This window comes from Miniopterus natalensis, chromosome 1 (assembly GCF_054644295.1).
Source record: "Miniopterus natalensis isolate mMinNat1 chromosome 1, mMinNat1.hap1, whole genome shotgun sequence".
Lineage (NCBI taxonomy): Eukaryota > Metazoa > Chordata > Mammalia > Chiroptera > Miniopteridae > Miniopterus > Miniopterus natalensis.
The window spans coordinates 11,450,904-11,476,597 of NC_142081.1; the positions used below are offsets into that span (position 1 = coordinate 11,450,904).

Below are 25,694 nucleotides of genomic sequence, written 5' to 3' on the forward strand. Positions count from 1 at the left end.
GTGCTGTTTCAGGCCCATGAAAACAATGAGGGAAAGAGAGCTCCCTTGAGGAGTTCTCAATTTGGACAAAATGAACAATTACCGAAATGGAGTGACTGCTTCCAAGGGATCATTGGGAGGCTATCGAATCCACGCCTGGATGGGCAGGGAGGCTTCTGGAGAGCTGACCCCTGTGGCACAGTGGCCAAGAAATAGAGCACCTGTGAGACCCCTCTGGGATTCTCAAGGCTACCTGGAGAGGAGTCAGAGGAGCCCGACCACCCCAGAGCAGCTGGGCAGGGCCGGAGAAATATTGCTGCTAGATCCATTCTTAAGAGGCTGGTCAAGAAGCACTTTCCAAGAAAAGTATACCCAGGTACTTTGGGCTTCTCTAAGAAATGCGGCAGCTTCACTTACTATCATTTTGGAAAATAATGTACAGCAAAAGGTGTCATATTATCCTGCCTCTGTTTTCTGAGTGACCAACGCTGCTCAATTCTAAGTGCTGTACACAGGAGAGAATAAGCATGAAAAGGGCAAGTAATGTCTCAGTATTGTTCTCAAAACAGTTCTGACCTTGTGGATCCCGTGAAAGAAGCTGGGGGGCCTACCAGGGTCACTGGGCCATATTCAGAGAATTACTAACCCTGAGTGTTGTCTCAACCTGGATTCTGAGAATGCACCTGGATGAACAGGGAAGAAATTCTGTGACCGATGAAGATTCCTGCCTTGGGAGTGGCGGGCCATTGCCATATTATTTGACATCCCCATGAAGCCTAATCTCATATTTCATGAAGTTCACAGACATTCAGACTATCTATAGCAATACGATATAGTAAATGAGAGCTACTCTTCAGAGCAGTCATCTTTAGAGGCAAGTTATTTCAACAACTATCACTGGGATTACACTTTTGGAGTTCTTTGTATACCCCAAATACAAATCAAACTGATTCTTTTGTAAGCAAACTTGGTTTCGGCCAAGATGACACTTGGGAGTTGGATAAATTACTTATCTCGCCAATCTTGGCTCCAAGTGACTTCCAGTTCATGAAACAATGAACTCGGCCTTGAAGGAGGCACATGTGCTGTCAATAAGGGTATTAAACTTACTCCATCGATAATTTGAGTGTCTATATTGTATCAGTGGCTGTGCTCAGTGCTGGGGATGGAAGAGACAGGCATAATACCTGCCCCTGGGAGCTTAGAATCTGTATCAAACAGACGAAGAAGCCAGCAGTTAAAAACCAGCCTAGCAAGTGTGATTGCTGAGGGCAGCTTGGGATGTGTGGAAGGCAGCTAACCAACTCTCTCTGAGGGGGTGGGCAGGTGTGAGCTCAGTACCTAAGGACTTGAATGAGTCAGGTGGCATATCAGCCAAGAGGACTTTCAAAAGGGGGACAGAAAGCACGTGCAAGGACCTGGAGACAGAAGACGAAATCAGGGGACATTTGGACAGCTGACTAGTAATTCAGAAACGCTAGCAGCAGAGGCCGGTGTACACGGAGGCGAAAACGCACACAGGCCTGATAGACCAGCGCTGCTGGGCTTTTCCCTGAAGGCCAAGGAGAGCCATGACCACTTTGCATTCTAGAGAGATCACTCTGAGCTCCTGCCATGTGCCATGCACTGTCTGCCAGGTCCATTAAACCAGTAAAAATAGGAGCCACTCTGTCCCTGCCCAGCCCATGAGCCAGTGGTCACGCCGGGTCAGCCTGGGTGAGGTTCTCAGCTTTGACTACCACGTCAGGACACTTGGCTTTGCCCAGTCCCTCAGCCAGGAATTCACTTCTGATATCTCGGCATGTTTCTCTCACAGATAGGAGGGGAAAGGCAGCGAGGACAAGTCAGAAAGAGCCACGTCACTGTTCCTGTAAGAGGGCGCAAAGCACATACTCCTCGCAGCTGCACGACAGAAACTCAGGTCTGGAGCTGATTCACTTGGGCTGGAAACTTTTTCCCCCCCTAAGCCTCAAAGTCTTCATTCACAAAATGAAGAAACCCAGCCTGCTTCATTTGGAGCCTAGCGGGTGGGTTTGCAAACTGCTTAGCACAGTACCTCATACATAACAGGTGCTCAAGAATGGGGGGCATTTTCTCTCTATGAGTCATTATTCCAAACCCATGGCTGGTGGATGCATGGCAAGGGCAAAACCAATACAGCTAGAAAATGTGGACAACCGAGGAGCTGTTCACTTTATATTGCCAGACTTGTCAGTGTCCAAATTTAGTGTTTCGCCTAGATGATGTGGCATCATGCTGGCCAACCTCCAGTTGGAACATGCAATCAGGATCCAATAGAACTGTGGGCGTGCAAGCACCGGCAGTCTTGGGTTGTTTTAAGATGCCCTTATTGGGTTGCAGCAGGTTCCGCCACCTTCGAGACCGTGAGTTTTCACAGGTTCTGCCCGAGGATCACATTCAAGCGCCCAGCCAGGCAGGGAGCCCGTTCCCAGAGGGCCCATGGTCCCGAGCATAGATTCCAACCCAGCCTCTGTCAACCACAGTTGGCGCCCCACAAAAGAAAAGAAAACAGGAGAGACATTGGATCTTCCAGAAGGTCTTTGTTGTAATTTTCTCCAACATTGAAAAAAAAAAATTACATCATCAAATAAAGACAGTTAGCAGCACAGCTTACTGAAATGTTACAAGCAGATTTGCTTTTGTACTTTTCCTAAGAACATTATGAAATTCCCTCCTCCCCCCACCCACATTATTTTCTGTAAAATGCCTTTTTTTTTTTTTTAAAGCACCATGAAATCCTACAGAGAGAAAAATAGGTAAAACCCCTCCACACATGGGTTTATCGTCGTCGTTGTCCCTGGGTCCCCTGCCTGTGACCCTGGGACAGGGAAAGAGGCCTGAGGCTGGCGTGGGGGTTGGTTTGCATATCTCTTCCAGGCACCGCAGCACCTTCTGCCTTCAAGCTCGGCACCCTGATGGCCAAGGAGAGGTTTGCCAATGATCTTCCGCTGCACAGGTCTGCTGTGTCGACGGAGCGGGAATCCTCGCAAGGATTTTATTTAATGGTTTTAATGCACAGGGAACTATTTGAGATTTTTCTCTTAGGAACCGAGAATAGAAAGTAGATTCCAAATCTCTTAGGCACCTGTGAAAATGATAATCGCTTTCAGTAAAATCAGAGACACCTCTTATTTCTCTTCCTGATGCTGCTGCTGCGCTGATGTCATGTGACTTAGGGCCTGCCCTGGGGGGGACGGAGGTTCACACGGAGGCTGGACACGGGTGGGTGAAGTTCAAGGCCGCTGGTTTATGGTGCAAGGACAGAGTGCAGGGCTTTCTTGCCGCCACGCCATCCACCTGCATCGCAGAGTTTCAATGCACGGAACTAACAGCACCTACGATGCCAATTTGAAGTGACCTTTGTTTCTGAGAGTGACCATTTTTGTTTTTTTAAGGCCATGGCTAACTAGCTCTCACATTACACCACCCCAAGCCCCCTCTGCTCAGGCAGCGCGGCATTGCACACGAGCGCGTCGCCACAGCGAGGACGAGCCCCGCCTGACACGGGCGCGGACGCAGAGAGCAGAGGCATGGCGCGCAGGCCTGGCTTGTCCTCTCTCCAGAGAGTCCCTGCAGGCCTGTCTGCCCTCCCATGCCGTCCCCGCGTGCTGGACGGTCTACGTCCTTACCCCATCTAGTGAGGAAAACACCTGCCCTGCCCACATTCTCACTTATCCCCCAAGCCAAGCACACGGATAGATGAGCGGCATTGACTCAGCCGGGAAATGACATCGTCTCAGACGGAGGCAAGGGGGTGGTTTGCTAATGTCTAGCACAGCTAGGACTTCGAATGCCCAACTGTCCCCACAGATCCCAAAGCAACCATTTCCTGTGTGTGTGCACATGTGTGTACGTGTGTGTGTTTGAGCGAGAGATGTCTATAGTAAATGAATTTGTGAAGTAATCAAAGGGGGAAGCTTTACTACAATTGACTGCAAATAGCAACAGCTTAAAATTCTTCAAATAGTCTTAACGCCATGCAAAAAATGCCCGTGTAGCATGAGCCGTCCGGGTGACAGTGTGCTGTAAGGGAGGGCAGACTGAGCCCACACAGGGCACAGTCCTAATTTGGACACCAGGCTCCCAGATACATCTGGTCTCCATCAATCACCCAGAACACAAATCCCAAAGAGCAGGAGACTAAGCTCTCATGTTAGCCTAAAATGAGTGGGCCCATTAGTCAGTATTCACAAATCCAGCTAATAAACATGCTTAATAAGTTTAATTGTAGACCAGGGAATGTTTGGTCAGAGAACTGCAGAACTAAAAGGGACCTTGACAATGATCTTTGTTCAACTCCTCTGATGTGCTGATGAGGTAACAGAGATGTAGGCAAGGGGATAGGGGTACCCACAATCACAGGCTAGGACTGATAGAGCACAGCCAAATAGTCCCAGTCAGCCTAGTTGTAGGCCAGGGACACCCCTACCTACACATACACTAAGGCCTGACCCCCCAAAGTGAAAAATTCCTAGCGTCCCAATTGGGTTAGGACTGTGTATTGAGTTTTAGTCTCTTCAAATTATCCCTTGGCTCTCACCGATAAACTTCCAGATCTGTTTTGGAAGAAAAATTCAGGACCTAATTACCAGGTGAAGCAAAAGACACTGCCCACTAAAGACCCTGAACAGGCCCCCTTCCCGTGTGGAGGGTCAGCACGTCTATTCCAGGTTTGCGGTGGGGTGCAGAGAGCAGGCTGGAAGGGCAGGGCTGTGCTGATGGGCGTTTAGACTTTGTGGCAGCTTTGCCTCATCCACATGTTTTCTACATACACTTTGGCCTCATCTTTGAAAAGTAACATTCAAGCTACTTCAAAATGACTGGCCACCCCCGACCCCCACAATCTTCGCTCATGGATACAACAAAGAGTCCAACCTCTTACTCCCCCTCAGCTCCTCCTCTGGAGATTACCTTCAAGTTTGTCAACCACTTTGCCTACATGTGATTAGATCAGTCTCCCTAGAGGGAGGGCTCTTCTCTGATTTTGTTCATCAGGGCCTTGGCCTCATCTGTCCTTGGGGAGAGGGTTACATGCACTGGAGATGTTCCCGCTCTCCGTCAAGGGCCATCTCAATCCCTTTATGCTACTGTGACTTAACTCGTGGGGGAGCATCTGTGCACATGCCACCAGCCGTTCCTTTTGGTAGAGTGCGCAGCTCACTTATTCCTGCTGTAGGCGGAGTTCCTGCAAGGTAACGAGTAAAGTGCAAAAGAGTGCTTTCAAGGGGCAATTTGAACAAAAGAGAAAGGCTGCCACACGCAGCGTTCCCAGAACCCAAACCAAAATAACAAAGTGTCTGCAAGGCCAACACCGTAGGCCATGTCTACACAAAGACCTCGTACCCTCTTGGTAGTAGGGATCTTCTCCCCACTTGTGTGCTGCGTCCATGAAACTAGAAAGACACACACACACGCACATGCACACGTGCGCACGCACACACACACACACACACAAGGGTGCATAACATGGACCTTGTAGCAAAGTCAAAAGCAGACTTTGGTCAGACGGGTTTTGAAGAGCAGCTCTAGCACTTTCTTGCTGTGTGCCATTGGGTAAGTTACTGAGCCTCCTTGAGACTCTGTGCCCTCATCTGTATAAGAGGTTTGCAAACACTTCCCACAGGGTGTCTTTATGATATTCGGATGGTTCAATGTCTTTAAAGTGCCTAAACTAATGCCCAACCCATGGAAGCCACTGGATAAATGACAGGGAAGCCTCTTTGCCAGATTTGGCTGTTGGGTCTAGAATTTTAACACCCCACTGTGAAGAAGGTACCAAGTCATAGAGGGCGGAAACGCAAATGAATGACGTCCATGGGTGGTTGAATCAGGAAGCTTTTAACGTGACAGCGTAAGAAAGTCCCAGTTATCTAACAATTTCTTAAAACACATTTCTTCAGGCTGCAATGGTCCCATAGTGAGAACCTGCACAAATCTTGTCCTCACCTGCACAAATATTGTTTCTCAAGCATCTGCTTATTACTGTGTGGACATCGGATGTCACAGTGAGCCACCGCTCCAGCCCCATGGAGGCATTAACCCAAACCTACCTTGGACAGGAAAACTAGGTTCTTACTTGTCTCCTTTCCCAAAGCAGCGCTAAATCTTTAAGAGCCTAAAAGTTTGGGGGCAGGAAGGGGTGTGCTGCCTGTGTGACAGGCATTTGGGGGAAATAGTCAGGAAGAGGTCTCCCCATGGTACCAGTGGTCATGGATGTGGTGGGTAAAAATTTCCCTGGAAGTCTCCACTACTCCTGTGATCTTTTGATAAATCCACTTGTGCGTGAGTCACGTGAAATTCCCCAGAAGTGGCACCGAGCAGTGGGGGCCCATAACCATCAGCTCCCTGTTGTTGCCAGATCCAAATGTTTAAGTGTGGGGCCCAAACAGCTGAACCTGAACCAGTACAAGCACCAGCCAATTATGAGAAAGGCTGAGGCTCACATGAGATGGCTGGCCTAGTACATTTTTTCCCCCTTTCTGATTAAAAATCCATTTAAAATCTTCCACTCAAAATTTACAACTAGCCATCCCCCCACTTTCCTTCACTGATGTTCTAACCTCATGGAGCAATCACATATCCCGTGCTGGTTGGTTCCTGTTTGCCTTGAAACACTCACATGGGCGTTCCCACTGGTGTTGCGATAGCAGGTATTTGGTGAGGAAACGAGCAAGGAAAAGAAATGCTTTCAAAATAAAGGAACTCCCAAATGTAAAAGCAAAATACTTGAGATACTTAACTTTTAAGTATTTTTTTTTTTTTAAATGGCATTAATGGCACTTAAACTGCAAGCAATTAAAACGACTCAATCTTCTTGTACAAGGGCTGGTTGAGGGATTAACTTTCCTTCTGTTTGGAGATAGCAAGATTGGCTCTCGTAACTATGTCTACCCTAAGACACCCAAAGGGACAAAAAGCCCTGAGATGGAATGATGCCATGGTCCTCCTTGGTATGTCTCAGACATGCAGGATGTCTATTTTTATAAAAGTTTAGGATCAGCTAGACAGAACAGCAAGCCACTGGCATCATGCAAGGCAACAGTTTTGGTATTTTTTCCCCCCTCCTATGGACACAAGCTGTAACTGTGGTCCCACTAGAAAAGGGAACATGAACATTTCCAAGCCAGTTTATTTTCACCACTGCGCCCACTGAGGAAAATGCATGATTTCTGCCCGTAACCATGCAGCAGTTGAGGTTGAATTTTCACGGATGCTCGCGAGTCCGTCTGGACTACCTACCCCTGTGAGAAAGACCAGATTCGGTAGGCTTCCGTCCTTGGTTGAGGTGATCTCCACAGTGTGATGTTTGTGACACATGTTTTTTTCTTTTGTAATGAGGAAAAGCAACTGCACCATTTAATACGTGCGCTCTGATCTGCTTCCAACACATCCCAGGAGCTCTCAGGTCCCAGGGACATTCATTTGGAGCCGAGCAGGGCTAGGTGTGCGCTGAGTGGGTAGGCTCGGCATTCAAGCTCCGGGCAACGTGCCAGAATATGCCCACTCGAACCTTAGCTACAGGTCCCAGCTCAGCCCCAGCCCGAGGTCCCCTTCTGTGTGCGCCTGTGCCACTAGGAGTCGGCTCAGGAAGCGAGACCCCGTGTGACAGACGCACCTGTTCCTTTGGGAAGGCTGGTCTGAGGAATAGCTGCCCTTTTCCGTGTGCCATCCAGGGCGGCGCCGCGCCTCGGACCCGCGGCGCCCTGACCGCCATCGGAGGCGCGCAGCCGCTCCCCGGCGCCCTGCGGTCGGCGGCCGTCGGAAGCGAAGTCCTTTGCCCCTCGACTCCTTTGGGCAGAGCAAGCTTTCTCAGTCCTCTATGGCACAGTGAGATGTATTCTTCAATGCTATGTAATTTCGGACCAAGCAGAAGTCTGTTTAAGGCACGTGTCTCAGGGTGAATGTAAAGCCGCGCCCCCCCCCCCCTCGGGCGCCTAGTCTGCGCCCCCCAGGAGCGCGCTCTCCTCGCGCTCCCCGCCGCGGGCGCGCGCGGCCGCCCCGTCGGCGCCCCCGTCCAGGCCGGCGGGCTGCGCGCAGGCGGTGAGCGCGGCCGTGCTCGAGTGGTCCGAGTGGCACGCCTGTGCCGCGCCCTCCGCCTTGCTCTCCTCGTCCAGGGAGAGGTTGCGGAAGGTCCTGTAGATCTTCTGGACGTCCTCGGGCAGGGCCTTCCTGAGGTCCTTGTTCTTCCTCTTGGTGAGCCTGGCGGTGGAGCCCAGCTTGTTGATGATGTTGTCCTCGGAGGCGCCCTGCGCGTGCTTGCCCAGCGGCTCGGGCCCCCGCAGGCGCAGGTTGTTGGGCCGGCTGTCGATGCTCTCCTGGGACGCGGCCTTGGCGCGGCCGGCGTCCAGCGCGGCGAAGACGGCGCGCTTCTCGGGGGACAGCATGTCGAGCGAGTGCGCGCGCTGGTCCAGGCCCAGGCGCCGGCGCTCCATACTGCGCAGGGTGGCCGCGCGCTGCAGCTTGTCGTGGATCTCCACGCTGAGCCGCCGCCGCGTCTCGCGGAACTCGGCCGTCACGTTGGCCTTCCACTCGGCCGCGTGGGCCTTGATTTCACCCACCTGGCCGGGACACAGGAGAGCAAGGGCACGCTGAGCATAACTGAGGACAGGTCCGCTCTTCCCGGGGTCCCCGCGCCCCCCGCGCCCCCCGCGCCCCGCAGCCCTCGGGTGTCCCAGTGGGAAGGCCGGCTGGGGGGTGGGGGTGGGGGGAGAGGCCCAGGGGCGGTGGGGCATGTGCCCAGGGCCAGGGCTGAAGCGCTGTCTCCCCTGCCCCCTAAATACCCATCTCACACCAGCTCCTGACTGATGCGGCTCCGGGGGGCACACGTGCTGGAGGGCAAGGGAAGCTGGAGACCGGGAGATGGGGCTGGAGGGGAGGGGTGGGGGGGAATGGGGGGGATGGAGGTCTGCCTAAAGGAACAGTATTGTGAGTTGGACGGGCCTGCAGGGTTCCAGCCGTGTGTCCACTCCCTGTTAACCCTATGGCCCATTCCTCCAGCACTGCCCCGGGAATCATGTCTAGCTCAGTTCCGGGCACGAAGTACATGTCCAGAAGATCCTTGGCCCTTCCCTGTCCCACCAGTGCCTCTATATGGGGAGGGGGACCAACCTGTTCCAGTGGGCCTAGGTGGGCGCCCCCTCAGTCCCGGGCAAACTGGGACAGCCCGTCGCCCTGTATCTGGGCCGGGCTGTCTGCTGTCAGGTAGACTCAGGCTTACCCTGGTTTAAGAAGCCCCCTGGGGCACCGGGTAGCCAGGTTTCCCTGGACAGGGGGCAGGAAGGGGGCTGGCTCCGAGTGGAGTTCTGCATGAGGGTCGTTATCAAGTCTCGGGGCTCTTCCTCAGCAGGGCAAGTAGTGCAAGCCCCACTCTTTCCCAGACACGTGAGGAGCTCAGACTTTTGCATGGAGGAAAGTCAGTATTTATGTTGGCACTTTCTCTTTCGTTATAGCTGGTTTTCGGCAGGTGAGTTAGCCACCTGGGGACTCAGACTGGATGGGGGCTGCATTTCTGGTGCTTCTGTACGCCAGGAAATGACGCTGTGCCCAGGAGTGAGAGGGCAAGTCTCCCCGTTCAGCAGCCGTCCCCCACACCCTTCCATGCGGGATGACCACATTCTGGGGAGTGCACAGTTGCTCCTAAAGAGGCTGCCCCTCTTTTTATTGATTTATTTTATCTCCTTTGCATTCTTTACTTCTCCTTCCCTTGCCTCCTCTTATTTCTTTCCTCTCTTCCTAGAAGACCTACATGGACTTTTTTTTTTTTTTAACTCACAAAGAATCTACCTTCCCTTCCTAGGCCTTCCTTTTCTTGCCTTTGTGTAGGTTTTCATACATGTTTACATGCAGGAATAAAGGCTGTGTGCTCCTGGGACATACTCATTTCTTAGATCAGACAACCAGGAGGGGATACTGGTGAAAGCGGGCCCTTGAGTTCACCTCCCCATGGCTGGCCACTGTTCAGTGGCTTCAGTCTCACAAGGAATCAAGAAAGATTTGTGGCGTTCAAGCGCGTTTCCACACAGACCCCGCTACGTGAAGGACAGGCGGGCCTTCTCAGGCTTTTTATGAATTTTCTGAGCCTCCCCCACACATTTGCTAATAAGGGGCAATTGAACGCCTCCCTCAACCACAGTCTACCTCTGCTGACTATATTTTTCTTGTCTTTTTCATTCCATTTAAAAAACTAAGTCGTTGTTTACTAGTCTTTCCAGGATCCGTGGGCTGGTGAGTCACCAGATTTTCTCACCTGCCAAAAAAGGATCCAAAAATAATTGCTCTTCCATTGCACTTGGCTTTTAGGTAACGACTGCAAACAAGGAAGCCTTGTGAGCCCTCCATTTAGTAAGAAACACTCTAGCCCATGGAAGAGAGAGACAGGAAGTTCTCGACATGAGCTCATCTGATCTCAGGAACATTCATAGAATCTGGAAGGGGTCCTACCTCTTCTTTAGTCTTTTTGGACAGAACCCGTAGCCAATCTCCGATCATACTGAGGACAGCTGCAAAGTAGGCAAGGCCAACAAGGATCCAAAACCACACTAGGGGCTTATACCACTCCCGGTAATTGATGCCAGCATTTCCCCCTGAAAACAACCAAACGTTACTGTAAGCAGGAGCTAGCATGCGGTCTTTGCAGAGCAAACATATTCTGGTCCATGTAGCCGAGATGTCATCCCATCACCATCTAATACTCAGCTGTTAGGCCTGCTGTATACAAGACGTGGGGAGGGTTGGAAGGCAAGGGAAAGATGTATCCTGTCTCTAAAGAAGCCTGACTTGTGGCTGAACCTCCTTTGATTCTTGACCACTAACCATAGTACCCATAACAAAAATGTCAGTGGCCAACTTGATCCACCTGTTCTCTCCCTGAGCTTGACAATGACTGACTTGAGCTACAGGACAACAGATCGGACCCAGCTGTCAATTTCTTCTTAAACTTCTTTAAATTTAATAAAAATAAAAAACATTAAATCACCCCAAATTGTTTGGAATTCATGGGACCATTTCCTTCTTAAGTGCACATGCATTTATTTACCAAGAGCTAAGTGTAAAATCAAACTTTCCGGCATTCCTGAGACTTTGATCCAAGCCATAGCGATTTAATGCTAAGGGCTGGTGCTTACATGATGCTAATCCAAAGGGTCAATTAGACTGAGTAATTAGAGCCACCACAACCATGCTAGAGCTAAAAGGGAACCTCTAAGGCCAGCTAGTCCAATCCCTTTGTTATAAATAGGGATTACAGAAAAAAATCCATCAAGCCAAATTGGCCTGTTGCCCGATTGCATTGAATGGCTGTTGCATTGAAAGGACTAGTCATTTGTTCCAAATAATAAGCCTATTTATTCTAGCCCTCCTGCAGGCACTGCCAGAGTTAACTATGCAAAATAGGTTCCTGAAGAAGTCAGGATGTTCCACGAAATAATTGCTGTCAGCCTTGTTCTCACTCTGTGAGACGTGTTGCCCAATGAACCAGGCAGGCAGCCATTTCTAAGACAGCAGACATTAGCAATGTATTGGTAATTATGCTATTACATGATGAGTGACGACTAGTTTTTCCCACTGGGTCATGGTTGTAACCTCATCTAGCACCACCGAGTCCATACTGAACTCTTATGGTATCAGTTATACTTTCCAAAGGCAGTGGGGCAGGCACTGTGGCCTGTGGCCTGTGGCCTGTGGCCTGTGGCTCTTCTCAATGCAACCGAACCCACTTTTAAGAAAAAAATTTTCAACTATGGTTTACTTTCAATATTATTTTGTATTGGTTTCAGGTGTACAGCTTAGTGGTTAGACAGTCATATACTTTACAGTGTTCCCTTCAATATTTCCAGTACCCAACTGCAACTCATATACAGTTATTGCAATATGATTGACTGCATTCCCTATGCTGTACTTTACATTCCGGTGACTATTTTGTAACTACTAATTTGTTCTAAACCCCTTCACCTCTTTATCCCAGCCCCCAAACCCCCTCTGCTCTGGAACCCACTTTTCAATGTAGCCCACGAGGTTATCAACAGCCGCTGCCAGTTCTGAAAATTAGAATTCCGAACATTGCTAATGAGCTTCAGGGCAAGCCCCCCACGGTTCGGTTTAGCTGCCTTTGTTTTTTCCCTTTAGGAACCCCTTCTCCCCGGAAGCTTTCTCTAGGATGTTATTGGAGTTCCTGCAACATTAAGTGATTTTGAGGTTCATTTTGTTTCTGCGCTATGCCAGAGAACTCTGCAGCTTTCTCCTCGGGGCTGTTATCGGAGAGCAAATATTTACCTTAGCCAGTCACCATCACCCAACATGGACTGTCACTAGGGTGCGCTAGTGAGCAAGAAGTTAATCACCCTCTGCCTATTCCTTGATGAGCTGCTTGCCAGGAATCTGGAGCTCTCCCTGTACTCCCAGTCAGAGCTGTGAAATGCTATAATGTTGTCTGCTGTCCTAAACTGAGCCAGCTACCCAATAAACTAGCACTTAATCCTGTGTGATGATTGGTGTTCCCGGTTATATTTCTAGTAGAATTGATACCGTGTTAAATCACAGCAACCATCAACTCTTGCTAATATACCTTTTTAAACTACCGGGCATCCTTCCCTCTGAGAGTATTGCCAAAAAGGTTGTGATTACCTTCCAGTCTTTTAAGGCACACATTCTTCGGACCAGTCTATGTGAGCCTGGAAACTGGAGAAGAGCCTGGGAATTATATAATTGCAGTCAGCACTGGGAATTATAAGAGATCCCTGTCTGTTAAGACCTCGGGACAAAGGAAATACAGCTCTGTAATGAGAGGTAAGTAAGGGAAATGAAACAGTGCCAAGCCTGTGACTGTGGAGGTCACGCCCTTACCAGGTAAGTAAAGATAAGTGCTGGGATGTGCTGAGTGCTCACAGTCCATGGAGCCCAATGCAAATAAAGAAAAATCATAATTTTTTAAAGCTCACATTCCCAGAGCTCTGCTACTTGTGGCCCAGATGAACAGACTGAATTGAGCAGTATTTGAGCAGGAGTCTTCAGAGGTGTCCTCTAACAGGCAGTCTCTCGGACAGCCCAGGGCTGGCACAAAGTGCTCTGAGGCCTGGCCAGTGCGAACCATGCTTGGGGGGAACTTAAAGATGTTTATGAAATGGTTCTAAGCTCCAGCTGCCACTGCAGCCTTCACTGGAACCTCAACGGAGTTTCCCCACAGACTAGCTCCGGATGATGCTAAGGAATTAACTGGACAATTGCTACTCTTACTTTTCTCTGTGGTTTCTCTCCAGAGCTTCAGGCCCCTAGTCAGATGGCGCCAGGTGAATTGTCCCCCAAGGTGAGGAGCTGCACAGTGGCTGAGCACTGTGCATAAGGAAAGACTGGTGGGCTCCCAGGCTTTTAGAAACAGTGTTTAATCACTCTGACCTTGCAATTATTACTAGCCCTTAGTCAACAGAAAGGAAGAAAAATTAAAGCTACTCTTCCTACAACGTGGACATCAATCTTCACCTGTCCGCTTGCTGGCTATCTGTATCACACGACCACTGTGCTGGTTATCTGTATCGTGCCTGTTGAAAAGCCTCCACGGTGACCTCCAGAGCCGCCTGCTTCCCAGATTCCCAGGGACCAGGTCCCTGTCCTCCTGTGTACCACACTCCATGGAGAGGCCAAGGCGCAGCCAGGATCCAATGCCCGATGAAGGACAGCTGGCCTGGGAGTGCGGCCTGCAAATGTCCAGGCTGCTGCTTCACTGGGAACTGGGCAAGGCCACGCACACCACGCAAACACTGAACTTACGATGGAGGTGTTTAATCAAAGCGCTCACACTCAATTCTTGGGGTGAAAGAGGATCAGTGGGTAGTCTGACCTCCTGGAGCTGTCCCGTGAGAAGGGAAAGGGTGGCTCCTGCTCCCGCCTTCCTCCCACACGCTGGGAAAGCCATACGTGTAAGAAGCCAGATCCTACTTCACTGTCAGCTCCCTGGCCCTAATGCAAGCGGTGGTGGTTTTCTTTTGCTTCCATAAACCCCCATTGGTATTTACTTTCACAGTGAAGGCTACTGCTTCTATATACGTCCACGAAGTAGCCACTGTACTATGTTCCCTCAGGGGCCAATCCTAAACCTTGTGGGCTGGCACGCCCAGTACGACTTTTGCAGGGACAATGGCCCTCACCTCAGGAGGCAGTAGGAAGCTTAAACTGCAGATCACTGCAGGCTAAACTCTGTGCTAATCTCTTCAGGCTTTCACATTTGCTACTTGCCAATACAGTATCAACTGATTCAAGGAGCCTTAATACAATTCAGAAGTCCAAAATTCAACGAGAAATTCATTTCACTCATGCATAATTCATGTGACGATAAGGGCGATAAACATCCTGGGAGGAAGAGGCTGGCTTTCCTCTCTCAGCAGGAGCCTGTGCTGCTTAGATCACAGGGGAACCATGGGCTTGAAATGAGCCTCCCCCACCCCTACAGTAGCAGGGGGCTGGGCCTTTTTCACTAGCTTCTCCCACAACTCATTTTCCCATGGTTTTTGGAAAACACTGCCAACAGCATATTTCCACCACCCACAGGGACCCTGGGTGAGAATCTGATGAAAGCCATGACCTTCCCCTAGATGCCCAAGGTGCTCACCTGCCACAAAGTCGCCAAAGCCCACCGTGGTGAGGGTGACCACCACAAAGTAGATGGACTCCAAGGCTGTCCACCCCTCGATGTATTTGAAAATGACGGCGGGGATTGTCACGAACACAATGCAGCCGGCCAGGATGAACAGGATGGTGGAGATGACCCGGATCTTGGTCTGACTCACTTGCTTTTTCTAGGAAGAGCAAAGGGGAAAGACAAGTCAGTTTCATGGCCCCGGAGCCAGGAGACAGAGATACAGAAGAAAATGTACTATGTTAGTGGTTTTTTTTTTAAAAATTGAATTTAGTGGGGTGATATTGGTTAATAAAATTATATAGGTTTCAGGGGTACAATTCTATAAAATATCATCTGTTTATCGCATTGTGTGTTCACCACAAGTCTTCCATCACCATTTACCCCCCTTTACCCTCTCCTACCTCCCCCGCCCCCTTTCCCTCTGGTTATCACCAGACAGTTATCTGTGTCCACAAGTTTTTCTTCTGTTTCTGCTTAATCCCTTCACCTTTTTCACCCAGCCCCACACCGCCCCTCCCCTCTGACAGCTGCCAGTCTGTTCTCTATGAGTCTGTTTCTATTTTGTTAGTTAGTCAGTCCTACCCTCTGCGGCAGCATGGATGGACCTGGAGAGCATTAGCTAAGTGCAATGAGCCTGTCAGAGAAAGACAAGCACCATATGATCTCACTCATATGTGGAATCTAACGAACACAATTGTCAGTGGCTTTTCACCTCCCTTTGGCCATGGGCAGGCAGCTTTGTGAGAATCTGATGAAAGCCATGACCTTCCCTAGGAAAACGCACATGCAGATGTTTTCAGGTGTTCTGGGTGGTTCTCAGGCCCCAGGAAGCCTGTTCATAGACCCGGTCAAGGAACCCTGCTTGGCTCACGCCTCCTTGACTGTCCTCTGCGTGGCTCATGAGTGCAGCCCAGACGCTGATCTACCTCCCTCACCAGTGCAAACAGTGATCTCCCAAGAAGGGCTTGCTATTGGGGTGAAGGAATCGCACCAGCGGAGGCCAGAGGTGGAGCTCCGTCCACAGTGCCGGCGATGGGGTTCTACCTGGTCTGGTGCTGGTCAAAAATATGGCTGACCTGAAACAGGCCAGAATGTTTGGCTGAAAAGAAGAAACACAGCCACCCCCATCCACGTTGGTGACAGACTCCAGGCAGGTATCTGTGTGCTCCCTCACCCTCCTTGCCCTGCTTGAGGTTGGACACGTACAACACACTTTTCCTTTAAACACACGTGTCTGAGCTGGTGCCACGGTCATCGTGTTTGTTGCTGTATTACCCACAAGGGCCAGGACGGGGGTTGAAGTCACAATGGCAGGGTCACTGTCTAAAATGCGTAGCAGGCACGTCAGCTCACATCAGCGTCCGTAGGAGTCAACGGTGAAGAGGTAAAAATGCGTTTGGAATGGGAATGACGCTGCTGTTGGGGTAAAGGGGTCACACCAGCGCAGGCCGGGGGTGGACGGCAGGCGTCAGTGCACCCCTCGCATGTACTCCAGACCACCGTGGCACTCCCTGCACACTGAATGATCCCGAAGGTCTCGGAGCTCCCAGAACTGGCACCGGAGATTGTCTTCAGGAGACCCTAGTACAGTAACCTCACCGAAAGAATATGCTATCATAAATATATCTTCAACAGGAGAATGCTTGGGCCTTTCTATACTGCCTAGATCGATTTTCTGCAAAAGCACAGCACATTTAGGACAATCGATGCAGGAAATCCTTGCCACGTGATCTATTTTCTAGCCACTGCCTTCTAGTGAATTAGAAGGCAGGTGACCTCCCAGTGCAGAGAGACCTTTACATTCAGACACCTCATTGACAGATGCAAGAACAGAAGCCAAAAGGGGTTAAGGGACTTGCCTAAAACACTGCTGCTAATTAAGGGCAGAGCCGAGAATAGAATTCTGATGTGATTAAGTCTCTGTTCCAGGGAGTAATGAAAAGAGTCCAGAAAAGGCTTTTCAAGTTAACCAACAATTCACCAGCTCAAACGAAGTTGCCAGAGTCCTCTCCTAACAAAAGAAACCAGACTGACCTCCATGAGGAAGAGGCCGCCCCGTTTCCCTTCTGGGAAGGGAGACTGGGATAAAAAGTTGTCACTGGACCGTCTGTCCAGGGATTCGGAAGCGTCAGTCACAGCAGGGACACCTGGGCCAGGTTTCCCAGGACAGAAGTGATCAAGAGAGAGTCTCCTGCGATCAGCCACGCGGCTGCGCCATGGAAATGCTAGCCAAGGAAACCACGAGGTCTCAGAGAGGGGGGTTGATGACGATTCTGTTTCCCTTCCTCCCACCCCACCCCCCTTCGTCCCCGTCCACTGGTGCTGCCTCTCACTGGAAAGCTACAGGGAACAAGAGCTGAAAAGGGGGAAAAAGCAGCTCTCCCCTGTGATCAAGCCTCAAAGCCACTCAGTCCCCCGACGGGCCCCGAGTCCCGGGTGCAGTCAACATGGAGAATGGAGAGGACAGCGAGATGAACAATAGTTACAGTGGAGAACGTTTATCCGCGCACATCTGCATGAGCACTCTTTACGCCCCGTGTCCCGGATCGATTTGTTCCCTACACGTGCGCAGGAAAAGCTAAAAGCTACCATCCTTCTTTATAAAAAGAAGTCACGTGCTCTAACTCCCCAGAGGACACTCGGGATATAAAGTGGGAACAGGGAGCAGTAATTTGATTCGTGCTCTTATAGAGCATCTCCTCAGAGAAGCCATCTGAAAAAAAACCACCCCAGGCATTTTATCGATACTTTTGAAAATGCATATGAAATACCATTTTTCTCACAAATAAAAGTATCATGTCAAGATAAATGACCTGAGAACCCCGGGGAATGTTTTACCCGTTCATGAATTTCCATATTGGCTACTAAAAGAGGCCTTTGTGGGAGCAGCTGAGCGGCTCTGAGAATCCAGGAACCTAGTTATCGTTAGCTTAGTTTTGTTTGCAAGCATGTGCAAAAAATATCCAGAGCCCCAAAGCAGATCTTACCAGATCATTAGGTTAACTAACTGCTGGCAATGGGAACATCATTCCCCACCCCACCTATAAATTGTCCTCCTCAAACACATAATGCAATTAAAGTGAATTAAATGTTTGTGAGACACTTAAGTCATAAATTAGGCTGTGGATGCAACTGCAGACGAAACGAGGTCGAGGTTGGCGAAGGAGGGCTGAAAGTCCGGGGGAAGCCGGGGACACTCCGGGCTCCAGGCGGCGGGTAGAGGGAAGGTGGCCCGGGACAGGATTTGTTTGGTGGCAGAGGGGGAGGGGTGTAACAAAACCTAGACCCTGGTGCCATAATTGTATTATCTGTTGGATAGTTTCTCAGCCAGGTAAGCGTGTCTGCACCCCTCACTGTCCCAGCCAACCAGTGTGTCCCTGGGCTGCTCCCTCCAGACATCTGGGGGTGGTGCTCAGAGAAGGCTTGGAGAATTTGATCACTGGGGTATTTTAGGGATTTAAGAAATCAAGTGTCTTGTGTGTGTGTGTGTGTGTGTTAACCTATGAAAGGAAGAGGTATGAGTGTAAGATTTTAGCTATATCTGTTTTTTTCTGGATGTTTTTGCTGCCTTTTAGATATTAAAAAAAAAGTTGCCTTATTTGAACATTTGAAACTGTAGCTTTCAAGATAGAGCCACAAATTATCTTATACTTTGGGCTTCTTAGTCTGGTTAGCCCTGCACCTGTTCACACTACTGTAAAACGGTGTTTAAACCAGAAGTCCAGGGGCAGACTGTCTGCCTGAGACACATTCCATCCCCACTGCTAAATAGCTGATTGACCTCAGGCAACTGACTCAACTTCTCTGTGCATCTGTTTCTTCCTCTATAAAGTGGAGATAAGAGAAGCCGCCTCATAGGACTGTTTGGAAGATTACATAAGTGTGTCAAAGCTTAGCACAGTGCCTGCTAAGTGCTCAATGATTGTTAACGTTAACGACCATTTTTGATGTAAAAGTTCAAGTATTTCCTTTGATGTGGACCATCCCAGACTTGACACTGCCCTTTGCTATGGAGGAATGTTTCCTTATGGCTGGCTTAACATAATCTTTGTTTAGCTTCAGGAGGTAACTGTTGGTTTTCCCTTCCTGGATACATTTTCTCATATGATTACCTCATTTTTGATAAGAGAAAAAAAATCTTCATGGGTTCTTCCATGCTGACTCCGGAGTGAGCTGCCGGGTGGTCTTAGCTCACAACCTTGAAAGCTTTTTTTATTTGCCTTTCAATTAATTTCCCCCTAGTTCTTGATCACTGCCGAGAATCGCAGATAATGTCTGTGATGTCAGAAACCAGCTGCAGAGGGACCCTGGGGGGGGGGGCTGGTTTTCCTTGCCCCCCCACCCCCTCACCACGCAGGGAACCGAGCTGTGTCTCCGCGGCGGGGTTGCCAGGCGAAATCTCAGTGCTTATTTACCAGCAAGCGGAGCAGCTGGCGCAAAGCTTCAGGCGAGCCCGGATCTGTGTTCCCGCACTGCAAAAACTGTGATCCCAGAAGAGATGGCTTGATATAATATCTGAGTGGAAGTGATAGATTGTTGCGCGTATTTGTCCAAATCTTGTTTTCCCACTTTGTTGATTAGAGTAGATAATGTTTTCTTGCCTTCTCCTTGTGCAAATAGTAATTATGCAAAACTATTTCCTGCGTTCCATGGACATTAACTGTTGGAAGTTTTGAAGGATTCAGAACCCACCGCCTGCGGAGTTTTTTTTTTTTTTTTTAAATATATCTTTATTGATTTCGGAGAGAGGAAAGGAGGGGAAGAGAGAGAGACAGAAACATCAATGATGAGAGAGTCATTGATCGGCTGCCCAGCCTGCAACCCGGGCATGTGCCCTGACCGGGAATCAAACCCCGATCGCCTGGATCCCAGGTCGATGCTCAACCGCTGAGCCACACCTGGCCGGGCTGCGGAGTTCGTTTAATGGTCAAATTATATGTGCAATCATTTCAAAGAGTGACGTGCGCGTCTTTCGTAAGCAGGTGGCGGGGAGCCAGCTCTAAGTGCCCTCCTTGGAGGGAGGGATGTACCCGCGGACAATTCTGGAAGGGCTGACGCGGTTCAGACCTCGGAGGGCTAAGCCACACACCCAGTTCTCATGAAGCGTAACGCCGGGCCGTGTTTGTTTACTTCCACAGTCTTATCTTAGAGAGCAAGCTTATCTCCATCCATCTGGGCTGCTGCTTTACTTTGATTTTTACCCCCCTGCCAATGGCCATTCTTTTTTTTTTTTCACTTTTATGCGATTTCTTAGAAATTCTGAGAACAGCAACCCAAATTGTTGTGTCTGGCAGAGAAACTGTGGACTTGTTGCAATTTTTAGCCAGAACACTGGAGATTGTTTTACAATAATAAAGATATCGGGATAAAGGTCCTAGGACAGGACTTGACACTTAGAGCTCTCGTTTATGGTCCAGTTTTGTTGAAATGTGGACATATCACCATGGTAAATACAAATGAACTGAGAATCATTTCTCCAAATGGAAAGATAGTAGGAACTGCCTCACAAAAGAATTGATTTGATTTTCTCATATTATGATTTTTCCACAAAGATTTCTTTTTAATAGGTCCAGTTCTAATACTACTTTCAGCATCACAACAAATAGCCGTGTAGCACCATGTAAACTGTGAGGAGACTTTTAAAATACCACTTGCCTATAATCCCCACAACAGAGATACTGTAACCACAATTTGTGAGAGTCATGCAGTAAAATCTCCATGGAGACTATGGGAAATGTCCTACTCAAAAGCTGAATACACAATGGATCAATCTACACACAAAAAAACAAAGTTATAGCGAGCATCTGACGCTGAGCTGTGCTGTGGCATCTAACAGATTACTGGCTGACTCAGTATTTTGTTGGTATTGCCAAGCAAAGTTTTTGAAAAAGCTTTTCATATATACAATCAAATTGTTTTTAAGCTCTGAAATGCCAATGCAGGTGTATCTGGGATGGAGAAAAATTTAAATCCACAAACAATAAAAATTCCCAGCCGTTCCACTCCAGGAACACCTCAGTTAAAATCTTTGAAAGTTTTCTGTTCTAAAAGTCAGTGGCTTTTAACATTCGAAAATAATACTCTATTGAAACATAAGATTTTTGCATTCAGATTCAACCAATTAACTCAGCACATAATCGTTAAGAACATTTTATATGTCGGGGGCTGTCCTAGTTGCAAGAAACACACCAGTTTAAAAAGAAAAGAAAGAAAAAGTTCCTTCGTGCTTCACACGAAGTCTGGCGGGCAGTAGTGGGGTAGGAATATCTGTCTTGGGCCCAAAACACACCTTGTGGCGCTGTCCATGGTGCCCAGCTATTAATGGCAAAGGTTGGTGCCTAATGACACAGCACTGATTGAAAACATCACCCGGGAGAGAAGGAATATTCTTGCAGCTCTGGTATGTGGAACACATAAATATGCCAAGTGCAGCGGACGATCCTTGGATCTTTGATAGCTAAGCGTTCAGAAACCATGTCCCATAAGCAATCACGCTAATGTCGGAAACGCCCAGATGCCACCCCGGCTGAAGAATGGTCCTCTCCAGCTGAGGTGAGGAAGGCAGAGCCGCAGAAAGGAGGGGAGGATCGGTCACCTCCAGATGAGCCAGATTGACAGAATAGCTCCTGGCAACCTGAGCGGTGCCCCCACATCCCAAATTTATTTTACCCAAATGTCAGCAGCGCTTGAACGAAGTCTCCACCCTGACGTGCCCTCCCCGCCACCACACAGACAAGTATTCATTAATAAATCACTACAGCCACAAGGCTGCAGGCAGCTGAAGGGCAGGCTCCCTCTCCCCCCTCAGCTGGCCAAGAAAGGTTCAAGGTCATAGTTTGATGGCCAAGCAGTCCACAAGAGTCAGGGCGCAGGGCTCCCCCAATAGGATGAATGTTCCTTCCCACCCGATGCTTCTCTCCTTGTGCAGGGAACCCTGCCCACTGGAACAACGTGGACTCCCGCCTCCTACTCTGACCCAGGAACGGAGGACTTGGCCTTTCTTCTCCCCCCACCCCTTCTGGGACAAATTGCCCCCAAGAAGTGCTCCTAGTAATCTCCTGTCTAATTCTGGGGCTGTATCAGGAAACCCACCTGGCCACAGACAGAGGCCACATTCCCCAGCGTCAGGGGAATATAGTTATATTAGACTTCAATCTGCTATCTCTTTTGTCTTATTTCTCAATTAATTCACACTTTGGTTGAGAAAAAGGGGATGCTCCTTATTGGGCTCCTTCAAAGACTCCAATCATCTCAACTCTCCTTTTCCCATCCTCCTGGTATCATGGTGTGTGTTTTTTTAATTTTAGTAGAAAGTTCAATGATTATTTCACTATGAAAAAAAGATGTCAGGCCATCTGCTGTGGGCCAAGTTGTCCTCAATGGAAGGTGACATTCCTTCTTTAGGCTGTGGCCCTTTAATGGGAAGGACCATGTAACAAAAGTAGAAAAGAAAGAGTGAGATCCCAGCGGGACTCCTGCTGAGAGTGCCCCGTGCACCAAAAGGTGGCGGCTTCAATTTTTGAGGTCAGGGCACATACCCAGGTTGTGGGTTGGATCCCTGGTTAGGGTGTATGTGGGAGGCAACTGATCAATGTTTCTTTCTCTCTCTCTCTCTCTTCCTCTCTCTAAAAAAAAAAAAAAAAAATCAAACCAGACACCAGTGAGGCAGCTGTGAAAGACCTGGTCTTGAAGTACTCATCCGATGGCTTTCTGTGTGTTTCCCTCCCCCTTTTATCTCTCTCCTGTATCCCAAGGGTGGAGAATCCAGAGGCATGCCCGCAGAACCACTGTTTCCTTGTCCAGAGACTAGATAAGACTGGGCTAGGGCTGGAGACAGGCTGGCCACTCATCCTAGGGAGGAAGTAAGTGCGGCAGGAGCTGCGTCTTCTTAGGGTCTTCCACATGAGATCAGCGGAACCTCCAGCCTGGAGGACCGGGGGTCAAGAAGAAGGGATTAGATGCAGAGGCCCCCTTTATTGGGCACCAACAGCTTCACCACCTGGCACAGCCCGCCTCTCCAGGGCCCTGGATCCTCTTGTCTCTTGAACAGAGAGTAAGGGACTTGGACACCGAGTGGGGCAGAGACGTGGAGGGAGAACCACCCCCCAATCAGGGCGGCCTTGCACAGCACCAGGTGGGAGCTTCCGCGGGGGGCATGGCAGGCAGAGTGGACATGCCATTGGTGATCTACAAAGAGGCAGGGACTGGGGAATCCACTTGGGGGCTGGGGACCAAGTAGTGGTACGATCTCCCTTTTCTAGGGGTGGTCACAAGGGCGGCTCCAGCAGCTGCACCCAGGGCCCGGCATCAGTTGGGGCCGGCAGGGCCCATTGCTGTCTGTGCCAGGCAGACGCCGCAGTAGCTTCTCCCAGGACCAGGCTGTGGCCAGATTTGGGTCAATCTTCTGATCTGGCTACCTTCCAAGTCTGGATTTCCAACCATCCCAAGGATTTGGTAACTATCCAATAACCTTCTTAAAAGCCTTCTTTTCAGTTTAAATTACCATAGTTGGTTTCTCTCGATTCAGCTAAGCTGCCTGCCTGCAAATGCGTCTCCTGGAGATCAGGGTAAGCTGACTTCCTGACCACAGCCCCCCAGTAACCGGCCTGAAATTCTGCTCCAAGGTCAGCTAGAACTGTAACCAGATCTGATTTATTGGCTTTAATGTCTGACATTCCTAAATTTCAGGAGAGTCTTGTAAAAAATTGTAGCTCATTTTGGCTGTGCTGTGGAAGGGGCTGTGCCCATTCCTAGGATGGGCATTATAGGTGGTGCAAGCCTCCTCCCCCGAGGTGGGCAGGGCAGTAGCAACCCCCAATCCAGGCAGAGGGCTCTGCCACCTGCAGGAGGGGACCAGCAGCACTGCCAGAGGAGCCGGTGGTTAGAGCAGAGACTGGCAATCCAGAGGAGGTGATGGGGAACACAGGCTGTGCCAGGACAGACCTGGTGACATCCTCTACATAAGCCCAGAGGGGGCCTTGGACAGGAGCGCTGGGGAGGGTCAGTGGAGAAGCAGGGGTTTGGGCTAAATATAGATGCAGAGGGAAGATTCACAAGTACAGTTTCTGATACGTTAATGGCGGACCTCTAGATGAGCCTTTATTTGCTTCATTGTATTCTTCTGTGCCTCCCAGAGTCTCCACAAGGACCGTGCATTCGCTTTGTGATCTTTGGAAAGAAAGAAAAGGGGGGGGAGAGGAGGAGGAGAGGGACCCGGAGGAGGGACAGGAAGGCGGTGACAATGACCGTGCTCAGGGGTGCGGTGGGTGGGTCCCTGCAGAAACAGCACGATGCCCTTGAGAGTCATACAACTTGTCTTCCTTTCCTTGGGAAAGGGGGTGACGGCCATGCCCTCGAGGGAAAACTAGAAGGAGAACAGTATTCCCCACAGTAAAGGAAGAGAGACGGGCCTTGTCTGAGCCTTGGGGATCCCAGGGACCTTTGCAAAGGTGAGGGTGGGCGCCGGGAGGAAGCCTTGTTCCAATCCAGTCATCGTGTCCTGCACCTCCCCTTCCCGCAGAAACCCGCAACCTCCCTTCGAAAAAAAGTGCTGGGAGCCCTGCTGCAGGCAAGCACTTGCCTTCCCTCTCCATCTCATCTAGAATACCAGTTGTTTTTGCTCCTTACTCTCCAAAGGGCCTGGATCGCTGACTGGTGCCCAAATACTGCACCATTCCACGCTTCTGTGCCCTTTTAAAAGGCCGTCCCATCTGTTAGGATGTCCTTCCCCTTTTCATGCTCGCCAAACTCCTGTTTGTTCCTCGAACCACAATTCCAACACTGCCTCCTGCAGGAAGCCCTCCGGCCTTCTGGTTAGAGTGACTCCTCCTCCCTGCTGTCTCCGTTCCTTGTGTGCTCCCTTGTCCATGGACCTGCTCCTCCTGAACTGCTGTCTACCTGCCTGTGTGTCTCCCTATCTTTGCACCCTGGGTGCCCTCCACAGCGCATTTTTCTACACCTGCTCCCTCTTTTCTAGCACCTAGAGAAACTGCGAGTCATTGTTGAAGGTAAACTATTTTATGAAGGAAATAAAACAAAACTCTTCATCCAGCAAGAGATAAACTGTCAGGACTTTGTACCGTGGGATGCTAGTAAGAGCATGTCTGATAGAGAGGCACAGGGGTGGACATCCGCACACACACGCACACAATCTGTACTTGTTGGATTGAATATTAATACCATAGGCACTGGGTCAAGGGGCGAGTCTTGACTATTTGAACACGGCCATTGACACAAGAATAGAAATCATGTATGTGTATTCCTGAAAGTTACACTGGAGCTCCTGGAAGTTTTTTGTTTTTGTTTTTTAAATAACCCCGTTTAGATCACAACACCCTGGGAAGTGATTGGTCAATCTGTGGGGATGTTTGTGGTTGTCACACAATTGGAGGGACACTCCTGGCCTGTAGTGGGTGGGGTACTTCCTGTACTACAAGAGTCTTTTAATACAAGACTTAGTGTCACAGATCAGAGAATCACCCCAAATTTAGCATGAGTTTTCAATGGCCCATTGAAAAAAATTCATGGTTATAATAACTAAGCTGAGAACTCCCGTTTACATATAAACACACACACAACTTTTTTTCACAGTTTCAATATAGGCTGAATTTTACAAGAGTATGACTCTAATGTAAACTGTGAGAAGGCTGAATTTGGATTAGCTGGAGCCTTGTCAAGAATGGTTCTCCATTTTCGTAAACCACATCATTGAACGGAAAGTCCCCTGTGGCGTCTTAGTCACTGATACGACACACCTGACCAGCCTGCGTTTGGAGCTCTGGCATTCTACATATAGATGCCTACATATAGGTCCCACTGCTTTGGCGGGTCCCCTGGGGGTTCATGAGCGAGCACCTATTACTGCAACATGTATTATTTATTGCAAATGACCTTCCTTTTATTTCTCCTTCACACTGTAGCTAGAAAATAGTGTTGAATTTTTCAAAATTAGATGTGTAGGTTAAGTAGCACTATCTAATATAAAATTCATTTCAATGTGGTAAAAGGGCATTCATATTTGCTATAAAAGGGGATGTTGGACACAATACGACATACCAATGATGTA

The 25,694-nt window shown here is 49.4% G+C and overlaps 1 protein-coding gene across 1 annotated transcript in view; it reads right to left on the reverse strand.

Annotated features, from left to right (window-relative positions):
* Positions 1 to 7,934: 7,934 nt before the first annotated feature.
* The window catches only part of KCNK10 (potassium two pore domain channel subfamily K member 10), a 93,061-nt gene continuing 75,301 nt past the window's right edge, over positions 7,935 to 25,694 (reverse strand). The window contains exons 5-7 of the mRNA XM_016210118.2: positions 14,600 to 14,786; positions 10,441 to 10,583; positions 7,935 to 8,558 (exon numbers count right to left, since the gene is read on the reverse strand). Of these exons, the coding sequence (XP_016065604.2) occupies positions 7,935 to 8,558; positions 10,441 to 10,583; positions 14,600 to 14,786 (954 nt within the window). The remainder of the gene's footprint in view (positions 8,559 to 10,440; positions 10,584 to 14,599; positions 14,787 to 25,694) is intronic.